This window comes from Seriola dumerili, unplaced genomic scaffold (assembly GCF_002260705.1).
Source record: "Seriola dumerili isolate Sdu_G_001 unplaced genomic scaffold, Sdu_1.0 BDQW01001124.1, whole genome shotgun sequence".
In the NCBI taxonomy this organism is placed as follows: Eukaryota; Metazoa; Chordata; class Actinopteri; order Carangiformes; family Carangidae; genus Seriola; species Seriola dumerili.
This window is the reverse complement of record NW_019175379.1, coordinates 1070529-1091327: the sequence shown is the minus strand read 5'-3', so window position 1 is coordinate 1091327 and position 20799 is coordinate 1070529. Positions and strand designations below refer to the sequence as shown.

The following is a 20799-nucleotide window of genomic DNA, read 5'->3' as shown; positions in this document are numbered from 1 at the left end:
TTCAGATTTGTAGGTTTATTTTTGACAGATGAATCTGCTGCTCATAAGCTGCTCACTAATAGGAAAACATAAATGCAGTACAGCAAAAGTTTTAGACACTAAAAGTAACATCAGGATGCTTTCAAAAATAAAGCTTTTAATAGTTTTAATCAATATTTGGCATGACTATGTTTTGCCTTTGAAACAGCACCAGTTCTCCTCAGTACACTTGCACACACTTTTTGAAGATACTTGGCAGGTAGGTTGTTCCAAGCATCTTAGAGCCACGGCTCTTTAGGCTGCCTCAATTGCTTTGGCCTCTTCATGTAATCCCAGTCTGACTCTGATGTTGAGATCAGGGCTCTGTGGGGACCACACCATCTGTTGCAGGACTCCCTAAGGTAGCTCTTTATGACTCTGGCTTTATGTTTGGGGTCATTGTCATGCAGCAGAATAAATTTGGGACTGATCAGGGTCTGCCCTAATGGTATTGTGAGATGGATATGACTCTAAACAATTAACATGCTGAAAACCTTTGCACAGCACTGTATGTCCTTAACTACAATCCTTAAAAAAGCACTTTTATAAGAGAAATAAAACATTAAAAACATACAGGCCTGTGTTTCCACTGCATCTATTGGCCCCTTATTGATCAATGCTGAAAAGAAACCAACAATCCAACAATCAACATATGCCCAAAAACACTTTTGCTCCTCATGCATCTCCTTGAAGTTGTAAGGTCACAGGCAAAGGCATCAGAAATGAATAGATGGACTGTTTTTTGGAAGAGTTTATTTTGTGGTGTATTTCATTATCAATGGAGGTACCCACGTCTTACCCCAGTGACACAGTAAACTAAATAATCTTTTACTGCCCCAAGAAACTGTTTCATAGAACCCTCTTTACACAGCTGAAAAAAGCAGGAAATAAATACATAAATAAAAGGAAATTAAATTATAATCACATTCACTTACATGTTGGCTTAAAAACTGAGGCTGAGAGTTCATCGTTGACCATGTAAACAACCACATCTAAATACTTCATTGTGTGTTTATATTACTAAATAAACTTAAGTGAACAGAAATATCTCAAGATATTTACATCCCCTTGATGTCTGGAGAAACTTGGTTCTGGACTAGAGTTGTAATTGCAGACATACTACTTTTAATCTGAAAAACTTCAATGTTACATATGGGGAATCATACGCCATTCAAATACAGCCAGAAATAGCAATTCCCCAATGCCCGATGGTGAGACTAAATTCTCTCCACAAAGTCCCATGCAGAGAAAACTGCAATTCTGTTTTGCAGAATTTGATCCCAATGCTTTTGCTGTGGGTTTTGATGTTACTGTTGCTGTAGGTGTTCATTTTAGTATTGATATCAGTCATCCTCTACTGTATTACTAGTGTTAGCAAAGGTAAAGGGAGAGGCACAAAAATGTCTGGAGTAAAATGGAGTTATACATTTAGATTATAAATGCAGATTTACTTTGAATTATTGTGGTATTGGCATTGTGTTGAAGTTGGTATTTGTCCATGTTTTGAAGCTGATTTAGGTTTTAGCATTTAAATTCCTTTAGTATTATTAAGATATTTCAAATTTTCAATTTCTTGAAACTTTCCTTTCAGTTTCAGACAGCAGCACAGTACTGCAGCTGCTCTTGTGTTGACATCTTACATAGCACCAGTGTCATCTTTATTGATGAACTGAGTTGCACTGGAATGATCATGATCACATTCCTAAATTATCTGCGGTGTACCTCATGGCTCATTCTTTGGACAAATTATATTCTACAACATTCATAACTGGAGAGAATATCTCCTGCCAGTTTCTTCTTTCAGTCCGAGTTAACAGAAAGCGTATAAGAGCTTACAGTCAGGAGATAGTTAAAGTTAACACTTGGTAACTGTTTTACCAACATTATGGTTACAATGCCTTCTTATAACATCACTATGTTATAATATGATGATATTGCTGGTGTGATGGTAATTTGTTATATTATGTATTTTTTTTTACTGATATGTTCATGTACATTTGTTCTGAAAAGCATCGCATAAATATCTTACACATAAAGTTGATAATAAGTATAATGAGTGTGATGGTTATACAGGAGAGGAAGTCTAATGCAAACCTCAGATCTTCAAAGATCTAATTCCAGCTGCGGTTATGAAGACTACATTAAATCATCTTTGTCAGTTTTGATACATATACAAGCTATTAGGTTTATATGTATAATAAAATGGAATCCAATAAAATAGCCCTACAAGAAAGCCTAATAAAAAATAATCCTTTATATGTCAAATACAAAACTACTACTATGAAACAATGCATCTCTGACAGAGTCAGCAAGAAATGAGAAATATAAGCCTCACACTCCATCTTTCCCACCCGTCCATCTAACACAGCATCATAAGTGAGAGTTTTCTTGTTGTAATGAGCAGAGAGCAAAAACCACCCAAGTCTGACCACTTATGAAAACAGCACACAGTAGCTATGTAGTCATTTTTTTAAATTTATGAGTTAGTCCATAAATATCAGTGTTACTGACTTTTTCCATTTTGGAACCAGCTTCAGAATCAAAAATAAACTCGGTCAGTAATGCCAGCTAAGTGGCATTTATAGGGACTTAAAAAGTTGGATTTCTGTTGCCAATAAAATGTGAATATAATAGAAGTCAACCAATAGATTTGTGCCTTTAAAGAAATTAAGTTTGTATTTAAATATACTGTACATAATACAGATAAACATTCTAACCTGGAACCTCTTGTATCATATTTTATGATGAATTTACTTTCTAATTTTTAGTTTACTTACTTACTATGTTTATTATAGTTATCTTTATCATTATCTTTATCATTATCATTATCATTATTATTATTATTATTATCATCATCATTTTTTTTTTTTACATTTCCAATAGTAAGTAGCTATAATGATAAAATTATTATTTCGTATTCATATTTTGTGGCCAGGTATAAGTTTTTACTTATGTATATTCTCCCTCTAATTATTATTTTTTTATTTATACTGCACCCTTTTTACATTTTGTCAACAAGCTGATGACTTATTTCATCGGGCTTTTTATTGGCTGAACGGATAAAGCCTTTAAAAGCATGAGCACGAAGCTCAGGCAAATGGTTTCATCAATAAGATCTGATCGGGCCTATATATAATACTGTGGGCTTACCATGCTGAAGGGGACGCAGGTAGAGTCTCCATTCAAAGTGTATTGATAACACGTCTGAGACAAATTAACCAGTGATATTGAATTTCGTACAGAGTTTGAGATCTGTCACTTTCTTAGCTCTAATTGTCTCATAGTGATATTGACATTGATATTAATTATTTTTCTCACATAAATCCGGCAGCGTGGGTAAAAATCAGATAGAAAAAAAATGATTATGAGCCACAAATGTTTTTAAAAGCAGTTTCACACATTTCATGGAGGCGACCAATTGTGCCAGTTTAAGCGAACGTGGCATATTTGTTGCATTGAAAGAGACAGGTGCAGGTCCCTTTAAATCGCCTTTTCATGATGAACACATTTACGGAACGTAATTAATATATAAACTATCATGATTTGTCACTTTGATTTGTATTTTAGTTAATTGTGAAAGTAATTACGGAGCAAATTAACAGCTTTCAGGAAAGACCAGGGTTTTAGGGTCCGGTTCCATCTTGGGCGCCTTATTAATTTTCTCTCCCCTAGATGTGATGAAAAGGAGCGATAAATCTGGGTGATCGGTGAAGGGCCAATACTAAATGGCTCCATATTTCACCGCTGCTTTAATAGAAATATTCATGCGGGCCCCTTAATGAAATTAAACCTGAGGTCCACGAGACAAGCCGCAGCTCGGGCGTGTGGCGATCAAGAGTCCTGCTGCTATAATAATAATAATAATAACGATCATGCAGATGGCTGATAAAAGGCGTTTAATTGATGAGAAAACTACAAAATAAGACTTCCGTTTTGGCGACTCTGTTCTGTTCAATGTCCAGAGCTGAGGATGTTTATTTAGCCCTTCCCATAGGCTATCATAATAATTTTAAAACAGCTGCCACACTCCTTTTCATGGGCTCTCAAGTGTGTCTAAACTGGATGTTATATATTATTACAATACAGAGCAAAGGTTAAACAATAATCAGAAGTAGCCTACATTTGTGTAAAAGAAAATGATCATTTCAGGATTAAAAGACTGGACATCCCATCATGCAGAATTGGACCATTTCCCCACAAAAATAAGTTTGGATATTTGGCGGCTGAAGCACATTAAGTGAATTAACTCCCTCTGTCTCCCTCTCTTTGTCTTTCTATTTTTTTTTCCATGCAGGTCCACATCCCACCAACATCAATCTCCCCGTTATCATTCTGTAATTGGTCATGATCATCAAGGTTCACAATTAAATGGCGATCCTTTACTTGAAAACTACCCGGTGACTTGTTGATTTCCCTCGAGCAAATAAACGTCCCAGGAGCGCGGTTGGCTGATGAATTGACAAAAACTAATCAGCTTTATTGGTAGACAGGTTAAGGGCAACGGGGTGTCAATAATTCTCATTTTGACCTCCTCTTCCATTAACTTTAAGTGGCTTATTAGACCGAAGTCACCAGGAGCCACGGGCCTATTACATCTCTCTCCTCATCACACTTCAAGGGTTTCAATTACATTTTTTTTTTTTTTTTGCTGCTCGTTGCTCACAGATTGTGTCTCAATCTAACTTATTTTGACAGTGAAAAACCCGTGGTGAGAATTCTGATTTAATTAGAATAACACCAACAATATTTTCACTATTACATGAGGAAAAACCTCAGGCTTTTTAAAGGGAAAAAATCTCTCTTCCTTGTACGAAAATTCATGAGAAAAAGTCTCAAAACAAAAGCTGGTTTGCTGACAACATCATGTTAGAAGCAGTGAGGGTGTAACCCCATTCATTTGGTTATATACAGCTCCATTATAACATGTCAGCTGTGCGCGCCTGTCACCAGAAGGAAGGCTTTTACTTAAATTTCCCTGTTGGCCTCTCAGGGTGCCACCGCTCAAGATGATCATTTTTACGCACGGTGACTTTCTTTTTTTTTTTTTAACAGCTCACATATATTTATTCAATTTGCAATCTAAATTCAATAAGTGAAGATGGCATCTAGACAATAACCTTTACCCACCACCTTACATGCTGGCACTGAAACTTCTGTTTTGCACTTGGAACAAATGCTCATATCCACCATGTCCAGTGTTGTCCTTTAATATTTTATACATCTGTGTGAATGTTTTGAAATTTTTTAAAGTTTGAGAAAATGTTGCTAAAACCATGTCCTATCCTCAGATGAACCATAACACAAACAAGATAGATCGCTTCTGTGTGGTGGAAAAAAAAAGTGGCGTAAAATTAATTGGATTTTCATTTAGAAAAATAAAGATTTTAAAGATAAATTTAACGAGACATAATTTTATATGATTAATAATGTGGATGTGTGTTTGTGTTTATGAAAATGCTAGGCTACTACACCTGCTCCAGTGACCTTGGGCAAGTTGGTGTTATGTGTATATAACCTACAGTAAGGCAGTCTCCAGAAATGTGCAGCACACTTACTCCTGTAAAAACGAATCAATTCCTCCTTTTTGATTGGTCAGTTTGGAAACTTTTACTCGACAAACCCTCTGTCAATGAACTGCATGTTAATGTATACAGCGAAAAAATAACATCCAGTTATAGCAGATCAAAGATCTGAAGGTTTTTTTTTCTAACTTTTGTGTCATTTTCCTATAATAGTGATATTTTATGAAAGCAATAACGCAGCCAGCACCGTGCTTTACAGTGATTAGAGCAGAGAGGCGTTGTTGGGTCCGATACAAGGCTTGGGACAGCCCCCTGCCAGACTGCTGCACCAATCGCCTCCATCTGACAGGGATTAAGTGTGACACGGAGCTCCTCTCTCACACTCCGGACCACATCATAACTTTTGAGAGGTGGGAAAACGGCACTGACTTCTCCTTCGTTTAACAGCAGAACAGGCGAAAAGGACGTGCACCGGGGGCCCAATGGAGAAATCCAAAAACTTTCGCATTGATGCGCTTTTAGCAGTCGATACACCCAAGGTGCAGACCTCCCCGCTTGCGCTTGTGACTTCCCTGTCCTCCTCCTCTTCCTCCTCCTCCATCCCGTCGTCTGGAAGTGTGGCAGCCCCGGAGTTGACCACCAGCGCCGAGTCTTTACGCGCAGAGACGCCGTCTCCGCCGAGGATTTCCACCTGCGGCTTGATTCCTAAACCGGGTTTCCTCAACAGTCCGCACAGCATGGTTGGATTACATCCGCAGAGCACCGCAGGGATCCCCGCACAGGCTCTCTACGGTCATCCCATGTATACCTACTCCGCGGCTGCCCTCGCAGGCCAACACCCTGCCCTGTCCTACTCCTATCCACACGGCTCCCATCACCACCACGCCAGTGATCCAATCAAACTGACAGCCAGCACCTTCCAGCTGGACCACTGGCTCCGGGTCTCCACAGCCGGGATGATGCTGCCCAAAATGTCTGACTTTAATTGTGAGTAGCTCTTTTATTAGGCTACACAATATTCTGGCAATTTTCTGTCCTTATTTTCTTTCATCTAAATCAATCTAAATATACTAGCCTACCGTACAGCCAATCTATTAGGTATGTAGACCCAGGATGATCTAAAATATTTGATGGTAACCAAAAAAAGTCTAGTCTAGTCTATAAGTATTGTGATAATGCTAATAAATATGCCCCTGAAAATGATTCAGGCCTAAATGATGCTGCTTTACCTCAGCTGAAGACTCGCATATTATCTTTAAAAAATAAAGTGAGTTTTGGAGATTTCTGGTGCACTATTTCTCTCAGGTATTAAGATGGTTTGAATGAAAAAGCCTGTCACGGAGTGATGTTTTTTCTGAGAGGAACTAAAATTGACAGATAATGGACAGTGGGAAAGTAGCAGAGGAGTGTGAAACCCAAAGTCGACATGCTGTTTGCTCACCAGATACTGCCTTTTTGTTTCTGCTCATTTTAACAGATTTGTTCAAAATGGAGTGGCAAATAGCTTCTCTATGGACATATTCATATGTGGACGACCTTGTTGCTTAAACAGGGAGCTCAGAGATGTGGGAAATTAGATTTTTATAGTATTATAACAGCAGAGAGCTGGCATTAGTGCTCTGATTTTGAAGAGTCCTTCAGTTTCCCTTGCAACATAAACGTTTCTGAATATGATATCGTCATTATCTTTATTAGCGATTATTGTCACAAACTGGCTGCTGACTGTGGATGTTATTGCTTGTCAGGAATTGCAGTAAAACCCTTTGACGTGCATGAGATTGATGTTGTTTTCTTCTTGCAGCTCAGGCGCAGTCCAACTTGCTTGGCAAGTGCAGAAGACCGAGAACTGCATTCACAAGTCAGCAGCTGCTGGAGCTGGAGCATCAGTTCAAACTGAATAAGTATCTGTCACGACCGAAGCGCTTTGAAGTGGCCACGTCCCTCATGCTGACAGAAACACAGGTAAATGATATCTGCACCCACAGTGTTTATACTAAACCGATTTTGCTCTTAAAGTTACATTTAGTAAGAAAAATGCCCAGCATGTATATTGTATATGTATATATATTTACTTGTTTTTTTTTAAATATTAAAAATGTATATAAAAATAAATGAGAAATTATTGTGAAATCTAATTTTTCATCTCACTTGTTTCTGAAATTTTCCATCACACGACTGGTATCTAAATTGCAATGGAAAATGGCAGTTGAGTCTTTCCATCTGTGCCATGCTTTTACTTAATTCAAGGAATTTTTTGAAAAGCTCAGGACTAGACGTTTTCGACATGTTTTCAGTGTAGGACCATTGAAACACCCAAGAGGTCAATGCCAGGTGGACGGTGACCTTTACGCAGTCTTTACGCACAGTTACGCACAGTTGTCTTTCTTCTTTTTATGTTTATTTTTTTGTATTTTGGGGGCATTTTATGCCTATATGTGAAAATACAGAGGGGATAGGTCACGAAAGGAGACAGAGATTTAAAATGATGTGTAACAAGGTCCCCCCCGCCTGAGAAGAACCGGGGACGCTGTTGTCACAGTAGCCACTAGGCCATAGGGCGCACTCTCCTCTTTGACAGCACGTAGATGCTTAAATCCACTCAACTAAATGTTTTTTTTTTAATGTTTTTTTGTTTTTTTACATTTGTCCAGGTCAAAATCTGGTTCCAGAACAGACGGATGAAGTGGAAGAGAAGTAAGAAGGCCAAAGAGCAGGCCGCCCAGGAGGCCGAGAAGCAGAAAGGCAACAAGAGCGGCCAGGAGAAATCTGACGGACTCGAACAGTCGGATTATCACAGCAAGACAGACTCAAAAAATGGCAGAATAAGAGACTTCAGGGACAGTGACGACGATGAAGGCGATAATTTCCTGTACAACTCGTCAGACTGCTCCTCAGACGACGAGAGGAATCACACCAGTGACATAAGTCCGCAGCCTTGAAGCGGAAGAAGATCTCCATTTATAATGACTGTGGGGGATTTTCGCTATAAAATGCAGTTGCATGTAATCCAACCTCTAATCACCTACATGGAATAAATGAGCTTTTTTTTTTTTTGTTATGAAAAGAATAAAATTTAGGTCAAGAATAAATGACCCTCATGTCATAGTCTACTAAACACGCAATAAAAACAGGATATTTAAGTTTAATGATACACACACTGTAGGAACACCCTTCAGCACTCGGCTATAGCGACCACTGTGACATTGCATGGTTCATATGCAAAACGCTGTAAACTGGCTCAGGACTTTGCAATCTCTCCCTGCGATGATGGTTAGTTTTTTCAGCAATAGTCTTTCAATAATATCCAGCACACACCGTCAATAATCCGCTGTCACTTGTCTTATTTTGTTCTTTGTGGTGTTATACTTCCGTAGTCTGTCATATCACGCTGGAAAAAAAAAATATGTATGTTTATTTTTCTATACTGTATTTATAAAATGGTCATACCAGTGCATGCTAAATGATCGTTTAGCGTCTCTCTTGGTGCAAACAATGTGAAATAAAAATGTTTTTATATAAAACTCAGTTGGTATTATGGCGCAAATCTTTTTTTTTTTTTTTTTCTTGAAATCTAGTCCCTTGATTTACGACGTAGCTACTCGCAGATTTTCAGCCTGGACGCGAATACAGGCTTGTGTTTTTCCCCTTGCTCTGACAGGTGGGGTCATGGGAATTACTGTTAATAGCGCTGTCGGATCTGTGCAAACGTGCAGCGAGAGCAAACAGCAAGTAGGCAGGCAGACGCAGGAAACATTTCACACCACACTAGCAATGGGCTCGTATTAATAAACCTTTTAAACGGCCTGTTAAGCGACAGCTGCGGGCACTATTTTCAGGGCTGGAGACATTTCAAACTCATTTACAACTACAAATATCTTTAATTTTTTTTTCTTAGTTATACAGAGCGATTTAAATGTTACTATACCAAATTAGGGCCTAAGCCACCCTTGTCAAAATATGAACATAGACTGTCACATTTTATTTTGAAGGGTATTTGAATTATCTTTGTTGGGGAACCAGTAAAATTGGACACTAGATGTAAGATAGTCCTGAGCTGACCATGAGATACATATGTCCTCCCTCTGATTATAAGTGCAAATAACTAATAATGACAAACTATTAACATAAAATATCTATAAGTTGTTCTCATGATTTTGGGCTGGGCTCTGCATTTTACAAGAATGCTCAAATGCAAACCAAACATCCCATCCACATCACTTTCCTACTACACAAAACATTTATTTATTTGGTGCGCCTTATCCGCTGCTATATTGACATACAATACAATTTTTTTTTCCAGCCTAGTCCTTTATTTTGTAATCTTATGTCTACCAATGTGACTTAGCTACTGGGACAGTTTAATAACTCACCTGTGCATCAGTTACTTTCCAGAAAACACAGCCCACAGAATGGTCTCACTCGTTATCATTGTTCCTGCCGTCATCAGCGTTAAACTATAGCAGTGGTTGACTGATTATGGGCCATTTGTGACAGGATTACTGAGGGATCTGCTGGTTATCTTCTGCTGTTTGCTTTTAGCTTTAGCAGACTAAAATCAAAGTTCAGCTGAGGGTCAAGCCCAACCAGAGTGCACCAGGTAAAGCTGATGGCAACTCTCTGGCTCACGGCTGCAGACAATGGCCAGTGTATGGACTGCACAGTGAGCCTACTGATCCCACTACTGATCTTCATTTTCTGACTGACAATTTCTCCCAGTATTCTCCAGTTCTCACTGAAAACACCACCAGCGCATGTGAATCCTTGTGTTGTTGTGTTGTGCTCTTTGTCGTCAAAACACTGAATGATACCCATTATTAAAACACCTCTCTACTCCCTTCAACATGAGCTTACTGTGTGGTTTGTGTATGCGAGTGGAGGACATTTCCTCTGGGTGACCTTGGTGGCCCATTCCTGACCTCAGCCCATGCTCCAGCCTTGGATTTATACAGGCCGCACCAATGGAGCTAATTAATGGGAGCAAGTATCAAATGTAACAGAACGACTCTGCTATGCTAACCACGCAGGGAGATACTGGTGTCAGCGAGCAAACAGAAAAGGCTAGACTAAAGGCCCCGGGTCATTTCATCAGGGCGTGTAAACAGTGAATGAACGACACCACAAGTCCCTCTATTCTCACTGCTCTTGTTTATGTCACACTCACAGCAGCCGAGTGGAAATATCAACGGGAAACGATGAAAAGATGCAAATATTCACTAATCAGTTGTGTTTAAGGCTGAAAAAGAGGGTATTATAATGTGCTTTATTTTGTGTAACAGTGTAAATAGATTCAGTAAAGCCGGGAAGAATGAATCCAGGTGTGTGAACCTTGTGATATTAACTCTTGCTGTACACTGCCTCCACGAGGGCAGTCTCAGAAAAAAAAAAACTAAAAACATTAAAGCATAAAAAGAGAAATTAGAGCAGTTTTAAGAGAAGATCTTTTTCTCTACAAATAAGTCAAAGCTTTGGGCAAAATGTCTGATTTATTGAGACTGTTTATCCTCCAGTGTGTGCATGTAGAACAAATCTGGAATGGTAAATTACTTTCTGATATTTCATCCCCGTTTCCTTAACAAATATAGAAGCACCATTATGGACAATGTGTCTTGGAGTTAAAATATCTAATGCATTGCTATCAAATTCCCATTAAACATAAACTAAATCTGCAGTAATTTTAAGCACAATATTAAATCTGTTTGAAAGTGTCTTTGTGACCCTCCATATTAAAAAACCTTCACAGAAAAATTATGTACAAGGATTCCCTAAATGAAAAACATTGATTTAATATCAATTTTTTTTTTCTTCTTCTTTAAAGTAAACTGAAGGTTTCTGTTCTTTGTATTAAGAGGTATTTCACTCCAACTTGCCTTCCTCTGTTGCACATTTCTGTTTGAAAGCACGTCTGTTGTGTGTTTTACAGTTTGAGCTTGGCCTCTTTGGCCTCCATGGCTTCGGTGGCGACCTGGGCGCGCTCTGACAGCGTCGCTGCTTGCTCAGCTGGTCCCTGTGACTGGGCATTCTTCAGCAAGAAGTGGCTGATGAAAAGCTTCAAGCCCTCCCGCAGCATTCCTAGCTTGGGAATTCCTGAAATCCTGGCGGACGGGAAAACAATGAGGGACATTGATTTTTCAGACGTTCACGTAGTTCCAAGCGGTAAAGAGGTGAGGTTTTACAAGATGTGGGCTAGTAGAGGTTAACATTGCTGAACAGTTAAAATAGACTCTTTAGCTGTGCTAGCACTGTGGCTCTGTGGGAGGCAATTTTAGTCTCCATCATTTTCACTGAAATATATCAACTATTGGATGGAGTGCCATGAAATTTCATACAAACATTCACAGTCCCCAGATGATGAATCCAAATGCCTTTGTTGTTCATCCCCTGAGCTCTTCTCTGGTGTTTGTGGGTTTTTGTTAAAGGTCTCCACACATTCTACGTAGAGCCTCACAGAGCTGCTTGCATGGTTGTCGAGTAGACTCTTAATTCTGTTTTTCTGTCTTATTTTGCATTAGTGTACATGTTTAAATCTCCAAACCTCTAAGAACTAAGTGAATTCACAATGAAACTTACCTTCCAAATATGTCGGCTAGGTCCTCCGGCTCAGTTTCTTTTAGTAGTTTAGTCAACACCTGACGCAAGAACCGCACTGTGGGCTTATCTAGTTCCCCAAACTCTATTACCTACATAGAAAAACACATATGTGACTATAATTAATATGATTAAAGATTTAATTCACTTTATAACATCAAATATATGACTATAATAGCGTGAAAGCTCAAGCCTACATGTCTCTTACTTTAAGGATGGAGAGTGGGAGGCACTTTCCCTGAAGGAAGCGGGTGACCAGCTGAACCAGATTATTAAAGGTGCTGCTGGGAAGGTTGGACAGCTCCCTGAACTTGTCCCATAGGCTGAACTGGAAAGTCATCTAGGAAGAAAACAGGACATCAAATTAAAAGACTGTATGATTGCACGGAATGACTCTGAGCACACAGATCATTCCCAAAAACAGTAGTAGACATCAGGGACCTTCTCCCCTGCACTGGTGATCTTCTCATCCTGACCCAGTTTACATGTGAAAAGCAAACATTCCCACCAGCCCCCTTTTTTTTAAGCTCTTTGATGAGGACAATGGTCATCAGTTTCTGATATGGACCCGTGGTCTACATGGCAGCAAAGTAGGAAGTGTGGTCTCGCCCCCATTGTTTGCAGTCACAGTTCGAGTCAAATAATATTAGAGGTGAGAGGTGTGAGAGACTCCCACACTGCAGAGGTGAACTGCAGGCCACAGGCAGGTCACACACAGTTTAAGAGACTGGGTGGTCACACATACACACACACACACACACACACACACACACATATCTACCGGATGATTCAATCTTATTGTGTGTGAGTGTCACTCATCTAACTTTAAAACACAAATCCACAACTTCTGTAAAGTGACATTTCCACCTAACCTGCTCATGATCTGCATTAGATTAGAGAGCATGTACAGAGTGAACTATGACTTTTAAAAAGGAGCAGTCAACATTTACATTTATGTAGCAAATAATAATAAAAAAAAATAATTGCATTTAAAATAATTATGAGATCTACAAAAAAAAGCAAATAAGCTTTCATAACTCTTAACCTTTCATTAGATTTAATAACTAAAGAAACATTTATAAGTGAAATTAATATTCCAAGTGTCTTTAATATAAACAGATGTGATTGAAATGTTTTTCAATTCTGATTTAATTGTTGCCTTCAGAGACATCCAATAATGCAGACTGAAATGTTTTAAAAAGAATATATAAGCATATGTACTATTTTATATTTATTTTCTTTACTGCTTTGAAGGTAACAATATAATGTGTTTACTTATCTTAATACTTGTCGAGGGAAACTGTTCATTGCATGAACTAATCTGATTGTGTTTGTGGTCGTAGTTCATTAAGCTGTTGTGTAACTGGGGCACGTTTATTTCATAATGTAAAGAACAGGAGATTTACAGCAGGTTCTGTTGATTCACAAGCTTCTATGTGAATGAAGTGAGAGTACTTTAGTGTCCTATTCCCTTTTCTTAAGGTTTAGCTGGAGTACCTGGAAGCGGCGGTCGTGGGAGCAGAATTTCTCTCCCAGTACAGCGTAGAAGGCATTAAAGGTTTTCTCCTGCAGACAGCAGTCCATCAGAACATGTACGATCTCTCTCTCCTGCTTATCCTTCAGTCCCATCCTTCACACAGAACAAACGAAAGGCTTTCAAACACCAACCTTTTAGCTGTGTCAGGTGAAAATGAAAAAGTTGCTACAATACATTTCTTTCTTTCTATTTTTTGGTAAAACCAGCTTAACATAAAGACAAATGCATGAGCTACAACAAACCTCAGCAGTTTCTCAAACGCATCCAGGTAATCTTCACTGGTCATAACAACACAGAAGATGTTTGTTCTTACTTCAGTGTTCATCCGCTGTTTCCTGGCCAGCTCTAAGACTTTGGCACTAAACTGAGACAAGTAAAACAGTGACAACAGTGAAGTGAGACATTTTGCTAAGGCCGAACACACAGTTCCATAATGTGTGAGTTTTTGTGACTGATTCTAAAACAATACTTTTTTGGATACCTTACTTTGAAAAATATGAAAATGTTTTTCTATAACATTTAATTTAAGTTGAATTTAATACAAGACAAAACACACCTCTCAGTGTGTCAAAACAAGTACCAGAGTTTAATAAAGGTATAAATAAAATATTCTAAACATAGCGAATTTGTGACGTAAATGTCTGAAAAAGGAATAAGTAAACAAGATTATTAAACTGACCAAGGAAACTCAGTGCTACTGACACATCTTGGTTGGCATCATAAAAAGTATTGAGGTTTTCATACCGGGTCTTAATACTGACCAATCTACAGCACTAAGATATACTTTAGCCTACTGATTGTACTGACAATGAAAAAACGTAATTCATTTGTGGGTAATAATGATTATTTGATGTTAAGTGAGTAAATATTTTATTTTAAATAGTTTCCATTTTTAAACCAATTTCACATGTGGAAAATAATTTTGTTTTGCAGATAAGAAATGAATAAAATGTGAAATCGAATGATTTAAATAAATACTGCGCACTGCTACAACCCTGGCATGTTCTGCAGTTCTATTACTCTACCTTTCCTTCAGCAGCGCTCTGTTTTGTGGCTGTGCTCCCTGGTTCGCTGATCATGGGCGCTCCGCTCCACGAGGAGCCGACGATCCACCAGCGGCCGACTTGCTCTGCGGCCAGGAGATTGTCCAGAGAGACCCTCAGTTTCACGTCACTGCCTGATGCACTGTGGTGGATCTGAGTTACACACATTCACCAGCAATCAGTCTCAAGTGCACTTAGTAGAAAAACATCAGTTTAAAAAAAAAAAATGTGAGGAGGACACCTGCAATCCTGAGGCATGGTCAGGCTGAAAGCATTAGCAACACTCTGGACTCTGAGTCAGTAAAGGTGGTACTCTGGAGCCACCTGGTGGTACAGGCGGAAGCTACTATATATAGAAATAATAATAGCATGAAAAATAAACTTAGTCCCTGTGAGGTATACATTTGAAATCTAAATCTATTTCCACTAATGTATCCAAATATGGTCATGTTGTGAAAATCACTCACCAGAGTCCTCTGCAACTTCCTCAGTCTCTCCACAGGCTCTGGATCATAGCCTGGGATCTTCCGCATATCATTGTTCTTCAAAGCCAGCATGGTTTCCAACATGAAACGCACCTGAGGACAAGTTAACACATGATTTAATGTAAGGTAAGACAACACTACAACGCTATAGTCAATACATTTTAGGTATTTAACATGTCTGCAAAAATGAAAGGTAATTAAAAGTAAAAGGTGATCGTCTTTACTTGAGTTACTCATTCCTTACCCTGGTTTGATCGTGAAACTTCGCCCCCAAATCGCTGGCCTTGCGTTGGGCTTCAGAGATGAGCTCCTTCAAAGCCAGAGCATCGTCCTTCCTCAGGGCGAAGCCGACATTTCTCAGCACAAACAGAATTAATTCAATGTCTTTTTCTGTAAACGCTCCCAATAAAAGTTTCAGGATGTCGAAGATGAGGAGGGAGTGCACCACCTGGAAGTTATAGAGGTGAGCAACAATGGCCACCAGGTTGTCGCACTCTTTGCTTTCACTTGGGTTCTTGTACAACTCGTCAAACTTTCGCACAACTGTCTCAAGAAAATGGGCCCCCACCTGGAAAAATAATGAGACTCAGACATTTCACACTCATTGTACTGTTCGATATAGGAATGTTAATATCTTGATGATGACATGTAATGAATATGAGTGTAATATAAACCCACAAAGGTTGCAGGGTTTTACCTCCAACCCGACGGCGTGATGGAGGACGCTGACCAGCAGGACGTGCTCCATCAGCAGTCTGTCAGGCATCAGGGACGGGGTGACGCAGGCCGCTAGTAGCACCTCGGTCAGGGTGTCATTCATGTCCTTCCTGCTGCAACTCATGTACAGCTCCTCCAGCTGACCACTAATGGACGCCATGTTGGGCTCACTCAGCCTGAAGAAGTTGGTGAATTATGCAGGAATTATTCCTTTTAGAAGAACTTCACTGGTAATTCAAACAGAACAGATTTGAGATCTGGATCTGTGGTCAGCGGTTATTCTGACTACAACACTGACCAACAAGAGTCCATTTCCATCCACATCTATTAATATTTGAAGTAAGTTCTCTCCTCAACTCTATGGAAAGATGTTTGTGCCTTCTTATTAGTTGCAGGACAGTCTCCTCAAAATTTTGGTTGCATCTCCACAGTGCTGAAATAATAGTCAATTACTTGATTAACAGAATATTCATTGCCAACTATTTCGACAATCAAATAATCTTTGAAGATTTTTATCAAGCAAAAAATTGTCGAACATTTGTAGGTTCCAGGTTCTCAAATGTAAGGACTTGCTCTGTTTCTGTTTCATATCACTGTGAACTGAATATCTATGAGCTTTGGATTGGATCTGTCACTTAGTTTATATGTATTCTTTAGTAACTAACCCTAATAAAAGTATTGAAATATGCTTTATAGTATCAGATCATTTCTGATTTCCAGAGTTTATCCACATTTATTGATGGGTTATTTCAAATTTGTATATGTTTGGGGATATATATTTCTTGGCCTAGTATGTTTTTATTTTTTTTCCAAACATTTAATGTACTGTTAATTGAATTCTTTTTTTTTAGAGAAAAGAGCTCAGAGTAAATCGTTAGGCTGATGATTTTCAAATCCATATTGTTAGTCATATGTTAAATGTAGAGCATTTGAGCTACATTGTGATAAAATTCCAAATTTGGGAGGTTAAGACCTCCCATTAACCTTGTGGGTGATGCAATAATTTTCTCCTTAATCTGTGAGCTTTATTAGACCAAATAAAGGAAGAAAGAAGCAAACAGGGTGGTGTTTTCATATATAGTGGGGCCCAGAAGTGTATGTCTCAAATCCATGATGCATAACAATGAATAAATAAATAAATAAATAAATAAATAAACTCTTTACAGGAAGAGTTAAGGGTGGGATTTTGAAATTTAAAAATCAGCAACTGTTTCTAGCATCCCATGGAAGATCTAATATCGCTGGAAATGGTTTAAAATGTAGCGTTGTGATAACACTGTTACCTGTTCACCAGGCCTTTCACATTCCTCTTCAGTTTTTGAAGCTCAGCTTTGCGTTTGTCATCTCCAATGTTGCGCAAGTGAGGCGGCACATACTTCCCAGCTGTAGAGGAGACCTAGTCAATGGAAGATGTAAACTAGGGTTAGATCCATTATATGGTGTACAAGATGTCTCTGCTAGGACAGAAATGAAACACATGTTTGAAGTTTGTGAACTTACAGTTTCTGACTTGGATTCTGATGTCTTTGTGTCAGGAGTGTCTTCTTCTTCATCTGTTTCCCCTTCATTTTCATCACTCTCATCCATCTCCTCTTGGTCATCCTCCTTTTCCTCCTCCTCATCAACCATTTCGTCATCATCCTCATCCTCATCTTCATCCTCATCCTCGTCCTCATTTTCATCATCAAATGAAGCCATATCTTCATCGCTGCCTTCACTTAACGATTTATCTCCAGGTTCCTCATCCTCCTCTGACAACTGCGACTCAGTCTCGTCAAGCTTTTCAAAGTTCTCTTTGGCCATGTCCATGTCATCATCATCATCATACATACCTACAGCTGATGAGCCAGAGTCAAGCATGCCGAGGATGTAATCAAGTCCATCGGCCACAAAGGACTGTGGGAGACTTTTTTTGTTTTTCCTTTTGTTAAATCCCAGGTAGCGCTCTAGCTTCTTTATTTCTCTGTCCTCTTGTTCATTTGCCTCCATGAGTGCCATTTTTCTTGATTCCTGAAGCTTATTAATTTTCTTACCTTTCTTGGCAGATGATGGCACTTTAGAGTTCACTGATTTTTCTGTGGTGTCACTAGCAGGCAGGTCTGAATGTGTTTTTGAGACTTCTTTCTTTGCCTTCTCCGTTTTCTTCTTCTTCTGCACCTGTGGCCGTTTCTCAGCTGGTATCCCCGAGTTTTCACCATCACCTGCGGGTAAACTGAGGGTCCTGTTACCCTCATAGTGACTCTTCATTTTGGCTTTTTTCATTTTTCGCTTTTCTTTGCGTAGCTCCTTTCTGCTTTTCTTTTTCACAAAACTCAACCTATGGTCAGGCTCTGCTTCTTCTGTGCCACTTTTGCTTTTAACAAATTCATCCACCGACACCATGTACTTCTGTAACACTGCATTTCCCTTCTTCTTTTTGCTGTTTTTTTGCTTCCATTTCCCCTTCATTTCTACAAATTAAACTCGGGATATCGACCGTAAGCTAGATATAATTAGCATCAACCTGCTAGCCTTCTTATTCAAAACACACGGCTGGTCAGTTTGACTGGCTAATGTTATTTGTGGTTTGAAACAACAGAAAGAGGCACCGGATGAAAGTTGTCGCCTATTGAGAGCAGATAGATACCTGCACATGTATATCCATGAGGACAATATTGTTGACTTGACCCACAAACACGCGACCATTTACTTCCAGGGCACGCCGGAGAGCTGACGCATGGTAATGACGTCGTTTATTTTGGGGCGTTTTTTTTAGCTGAGCGGTTTTCCTTCGATGTAAACTGTCTTTTAACCAGTCAGAGCAATTTTTGCAGAGCCGGGATCACGCCTGAGTTGTTGTCGTTGATGCCAGTTGTACGAGCTAGCATGTAGTGAGTCTGTAGCTTTTTTGTATTTGCAATATGAAGAATGGAAGTAGACGATGTTACCATCAGAGAGCAGAATTTCCACAGCCAAGTTCGAGAGTACATCGTAAGTAACGCAGGGCTAGTCAAGGCTAGCTGGCTAACAACGTCCTCTACTGCACAGTAACGTTAACGGTGGCTAGCGTTAGCATCAGCTGTCAGTTTGACTCGGCAGAATTTATTAAGCTTGGTACTTAATGTTGTGGTGCACCCAAAAATGTGATATTTAATTTACGATCGGGTTACTGAACGGATCTTGTTTAAATTAAAAACAACGAGTGAACGCGCTCATTAAAGTTAGCTAACGTTATCGCTAGCTACCATTAACTGGTTACAGTAGTTTGACTTCACTAACGTGTTGTTTAGGGACATTCGAACAGATTTGTAATAAATATACCTGCGGTTCACAAGGAAGATCTTTAACTAGGACATGAACAAAATGTCCCAGATCTCAGTGATGTAGTGTCCCTGAATTGGAGAGATGAAACATTTATTTTGTATGCTTCTATATTATTCTTAAATTCAGTCATGGTTCTTAATGGTAATGGTTTCGTTTGTTTAAATAGACATTCTCTATTGAAGTCTGGTACAGACCTAATTTATGAACGCATCGTCCCATGAAGAATAATTACATTATAGGATCTCATGTGAAGCAGGATTTCAATTTTAAAGTCAAAGATCTGTTTGTGCACATTGCTGTTTGGGTGTGATACCCTTAACATAAGTAGATGACTTCATCTGGTTGGATGATTATTAAACACTTGAGTTTTGCTTATCAGTCTTGGGACAGGACACCCAGTTCTTTCTTTGTAGTGTAATAGTGTATGCAAGAAGTTATTCTTGTCTGACAAATGGTTCCCCACTGCAGCTATACTTTTCGTGTCATATAAGTCCTTGTTGGCTGGCCACCTGTAAAAGCATGACACAGTAAACATAATTAACCAACTGATGATTCCTCTGCAATAAACCACATTGATTTTTAGAGTGTCTTGTTGTCTCGCTGTAAATTCTTAAGCTAGAAAGCTCAACACTTTGTATGGACCTGGTCTTGTTGATTATTCATGACAGACACGTTTGAAATATAGAAACTATCAAATGTCTTACTTGCAGGCAAGCTTAACATCTCAGATTTAGCTTTCACATTTTATACTAAGTCTCTCTTCTTCACCTGGCTCTCAGTATCCTATATCAGTATTCTACACCTAAGATCCCTTCGGCATGATGTTTTAATGTCACTGTCATTTAACCTTAATGTCTATGGTGAGTCATCTTATGGATTGATTTCTACTGGCACCAGTGGATTGATTTTTTTTTTATTGTGGAGCTTGCTTATTTTGTAGTCAAGGCTATCCTGCTTTAAGTTTAAACTTCGTAAACATGACTCAGTGGCAAGATGGTGCACTCTTGTTAGACCTTAAGTGTGGGAAACTGTGTCTCTCACAGAGGACCCTACTGTAAAACAATTTTCAAAGAATGCCATGCCTATGTTGACACAGAAAATCAGGTTACTGTGAGTAATCATGTTAATGCAGGTTAGCGTTTGGACAATTTACATGTGGTCTCGTCAGCAATTACATTTTCCCCTGCCACCTGCAAAAAAAGGCTTTAACACCATTATCAGCCTTACACATACTGTGTTGAGCAATTTGTAACGTTTTTATTGTCCTTGACATTGCAATTAGGAGACAGTCGAACATGTACTTCAAACTACAATACAGATCTTCCAACATCACTTTAGTGCTCATGCTCACACTTAATAAACCTTTAATAAATTCAGCTGGGGATTTTTACAACCAAGTATTTAGGTGTCTTCAGCAGAAATCCAGCTCTTTTTTTCCCCTAAACTGCAAAAGGAACCCACCTTTCTTGTTTACACTGCTGAAATGACTGCTGAAAGTGGGTAATGAGAGCACTACAGTGCATGACACCCTGATCAATACATGCTTGCAGGAATATTCAAGTGACTAGACCTGAAGAGATCCCTGTAAT

The 20799-nt window shown here is 39.0% G+C and overlaps 3 protein-coding genes across 4 annotated transcripts in view; 2 read left to right on the top strand and 1 right to left on the bottom strand.

Annotated features, from left to right (window-relative positions):
• Positions 1–6022: 6022 nt before the first annotated feature.
• Positions 6023–8479, top strand: mnx1 (motor neuron and pancreas homeobox 1). The gene is made up of 3 exons (XM_022767248.1): positions 6023–6527; positions 7342–7502; positions 8192–8479. Exons 1-3 carry the CDS (start codon positions 6023–6025, stop codon positions 8477–8479), a joined length of 954 nt encoding a protein of 317 aa, XP_022622969.1.
• A 2252-nt stretch (positions 8480–10731) lies between these two features.
• nom1 (nucleolar protein with MIF4G domain 1) lies at positions 10732–18556 on the bottom strand. Its single transcript, XM_022767148.1, has 11 exons — positions 17408–18556; positions 17191–17303; positions 15888–16083; positions 15435–15758; positions 15173–15283; positions 14688–14858; positions 13905–14026; positions 13623–13755; positions 12334–12465; positions 12108–12217; positions 10732–11632 (listed from the first exon to the last, which is right to left on the bottom strand). Exons 1-11 carry the CDS (start codon positions 18353–18355, stop codon positions 11455–11457), a joined length of 2538 nt encoding a protein of 845 aa, XP_022622869.1. The 5' UTR covers positions 18356–18556; the 3' UTR covers positions 10732–11454.
• Positions 18557–18681: 125 nt separating this feature from the next.
• The window catches only part of lmbr1 (limb development membrane protein 1), a 34246-nt gene continuing 32128 nt past the window's right edge, over positions 18682–20799 (top strand). The window contains exon 1 of one of the 2 annotated variants that reach the window (XM_022767179.1): positions 18682–18877. In XM_022767179.1, coding sequence (XP_022622900.1) covers positions 18815–18877 — 63 coding nt within the window. In that variant the 5' untranslated portion in view covers positions 18682–18814. The remainder of the gene's footprint in view (positions 18878–20799) is intronic. The other variant, XM_022767181.1, reaches the window with a different exon arrangement.

Bases quoted from the DNA above. Each gene is read 5' to 3' on its own strand.
- mnx1 (XM_022767248.1), top strand. From the start codon at position 6,023: ATGGAGAAATCCAAAAACTTTCGCATTGATGCGCTTTTAGCAGTCGAT. The intron at 6,528-7,341 runs GTGAGTAGCTCT...TTCTTCTTGCAG, and splicing joins CAAAATGTCTGACTTTAATT to CTCAGGCGCAGTCCAACTTG. The intron at 7,503-8,191 runs GTAAATGATATC...ACATTTGTCCAG, and splicing joins TCATGCTGACAGAAACACAG to GTCAAAATCTGGTTCCAGAA.
- nom1 (XM_022767148.1), bottom strand. From the start codon at position 18,355: ATGAAGGGGAAATGGAAGCAAAAAAACAGCAAAAAGAAGAAGGGAAAT. The intron at 15,284-15,434 runs GTAAGGAATGAG...ACTTGTCCTCAG, and splicing joins AGTTTCACGATCAAACCAGG to GTGCGTTTCATGTTGGAAAC. The intron at 11,633-12,107 runs GTAAGTTTCATT...CCCGTCCGCCAG, and splicing joins CTAGCCGACATATTTGGAAG to GATTTCAGGAATTCCCAAGC.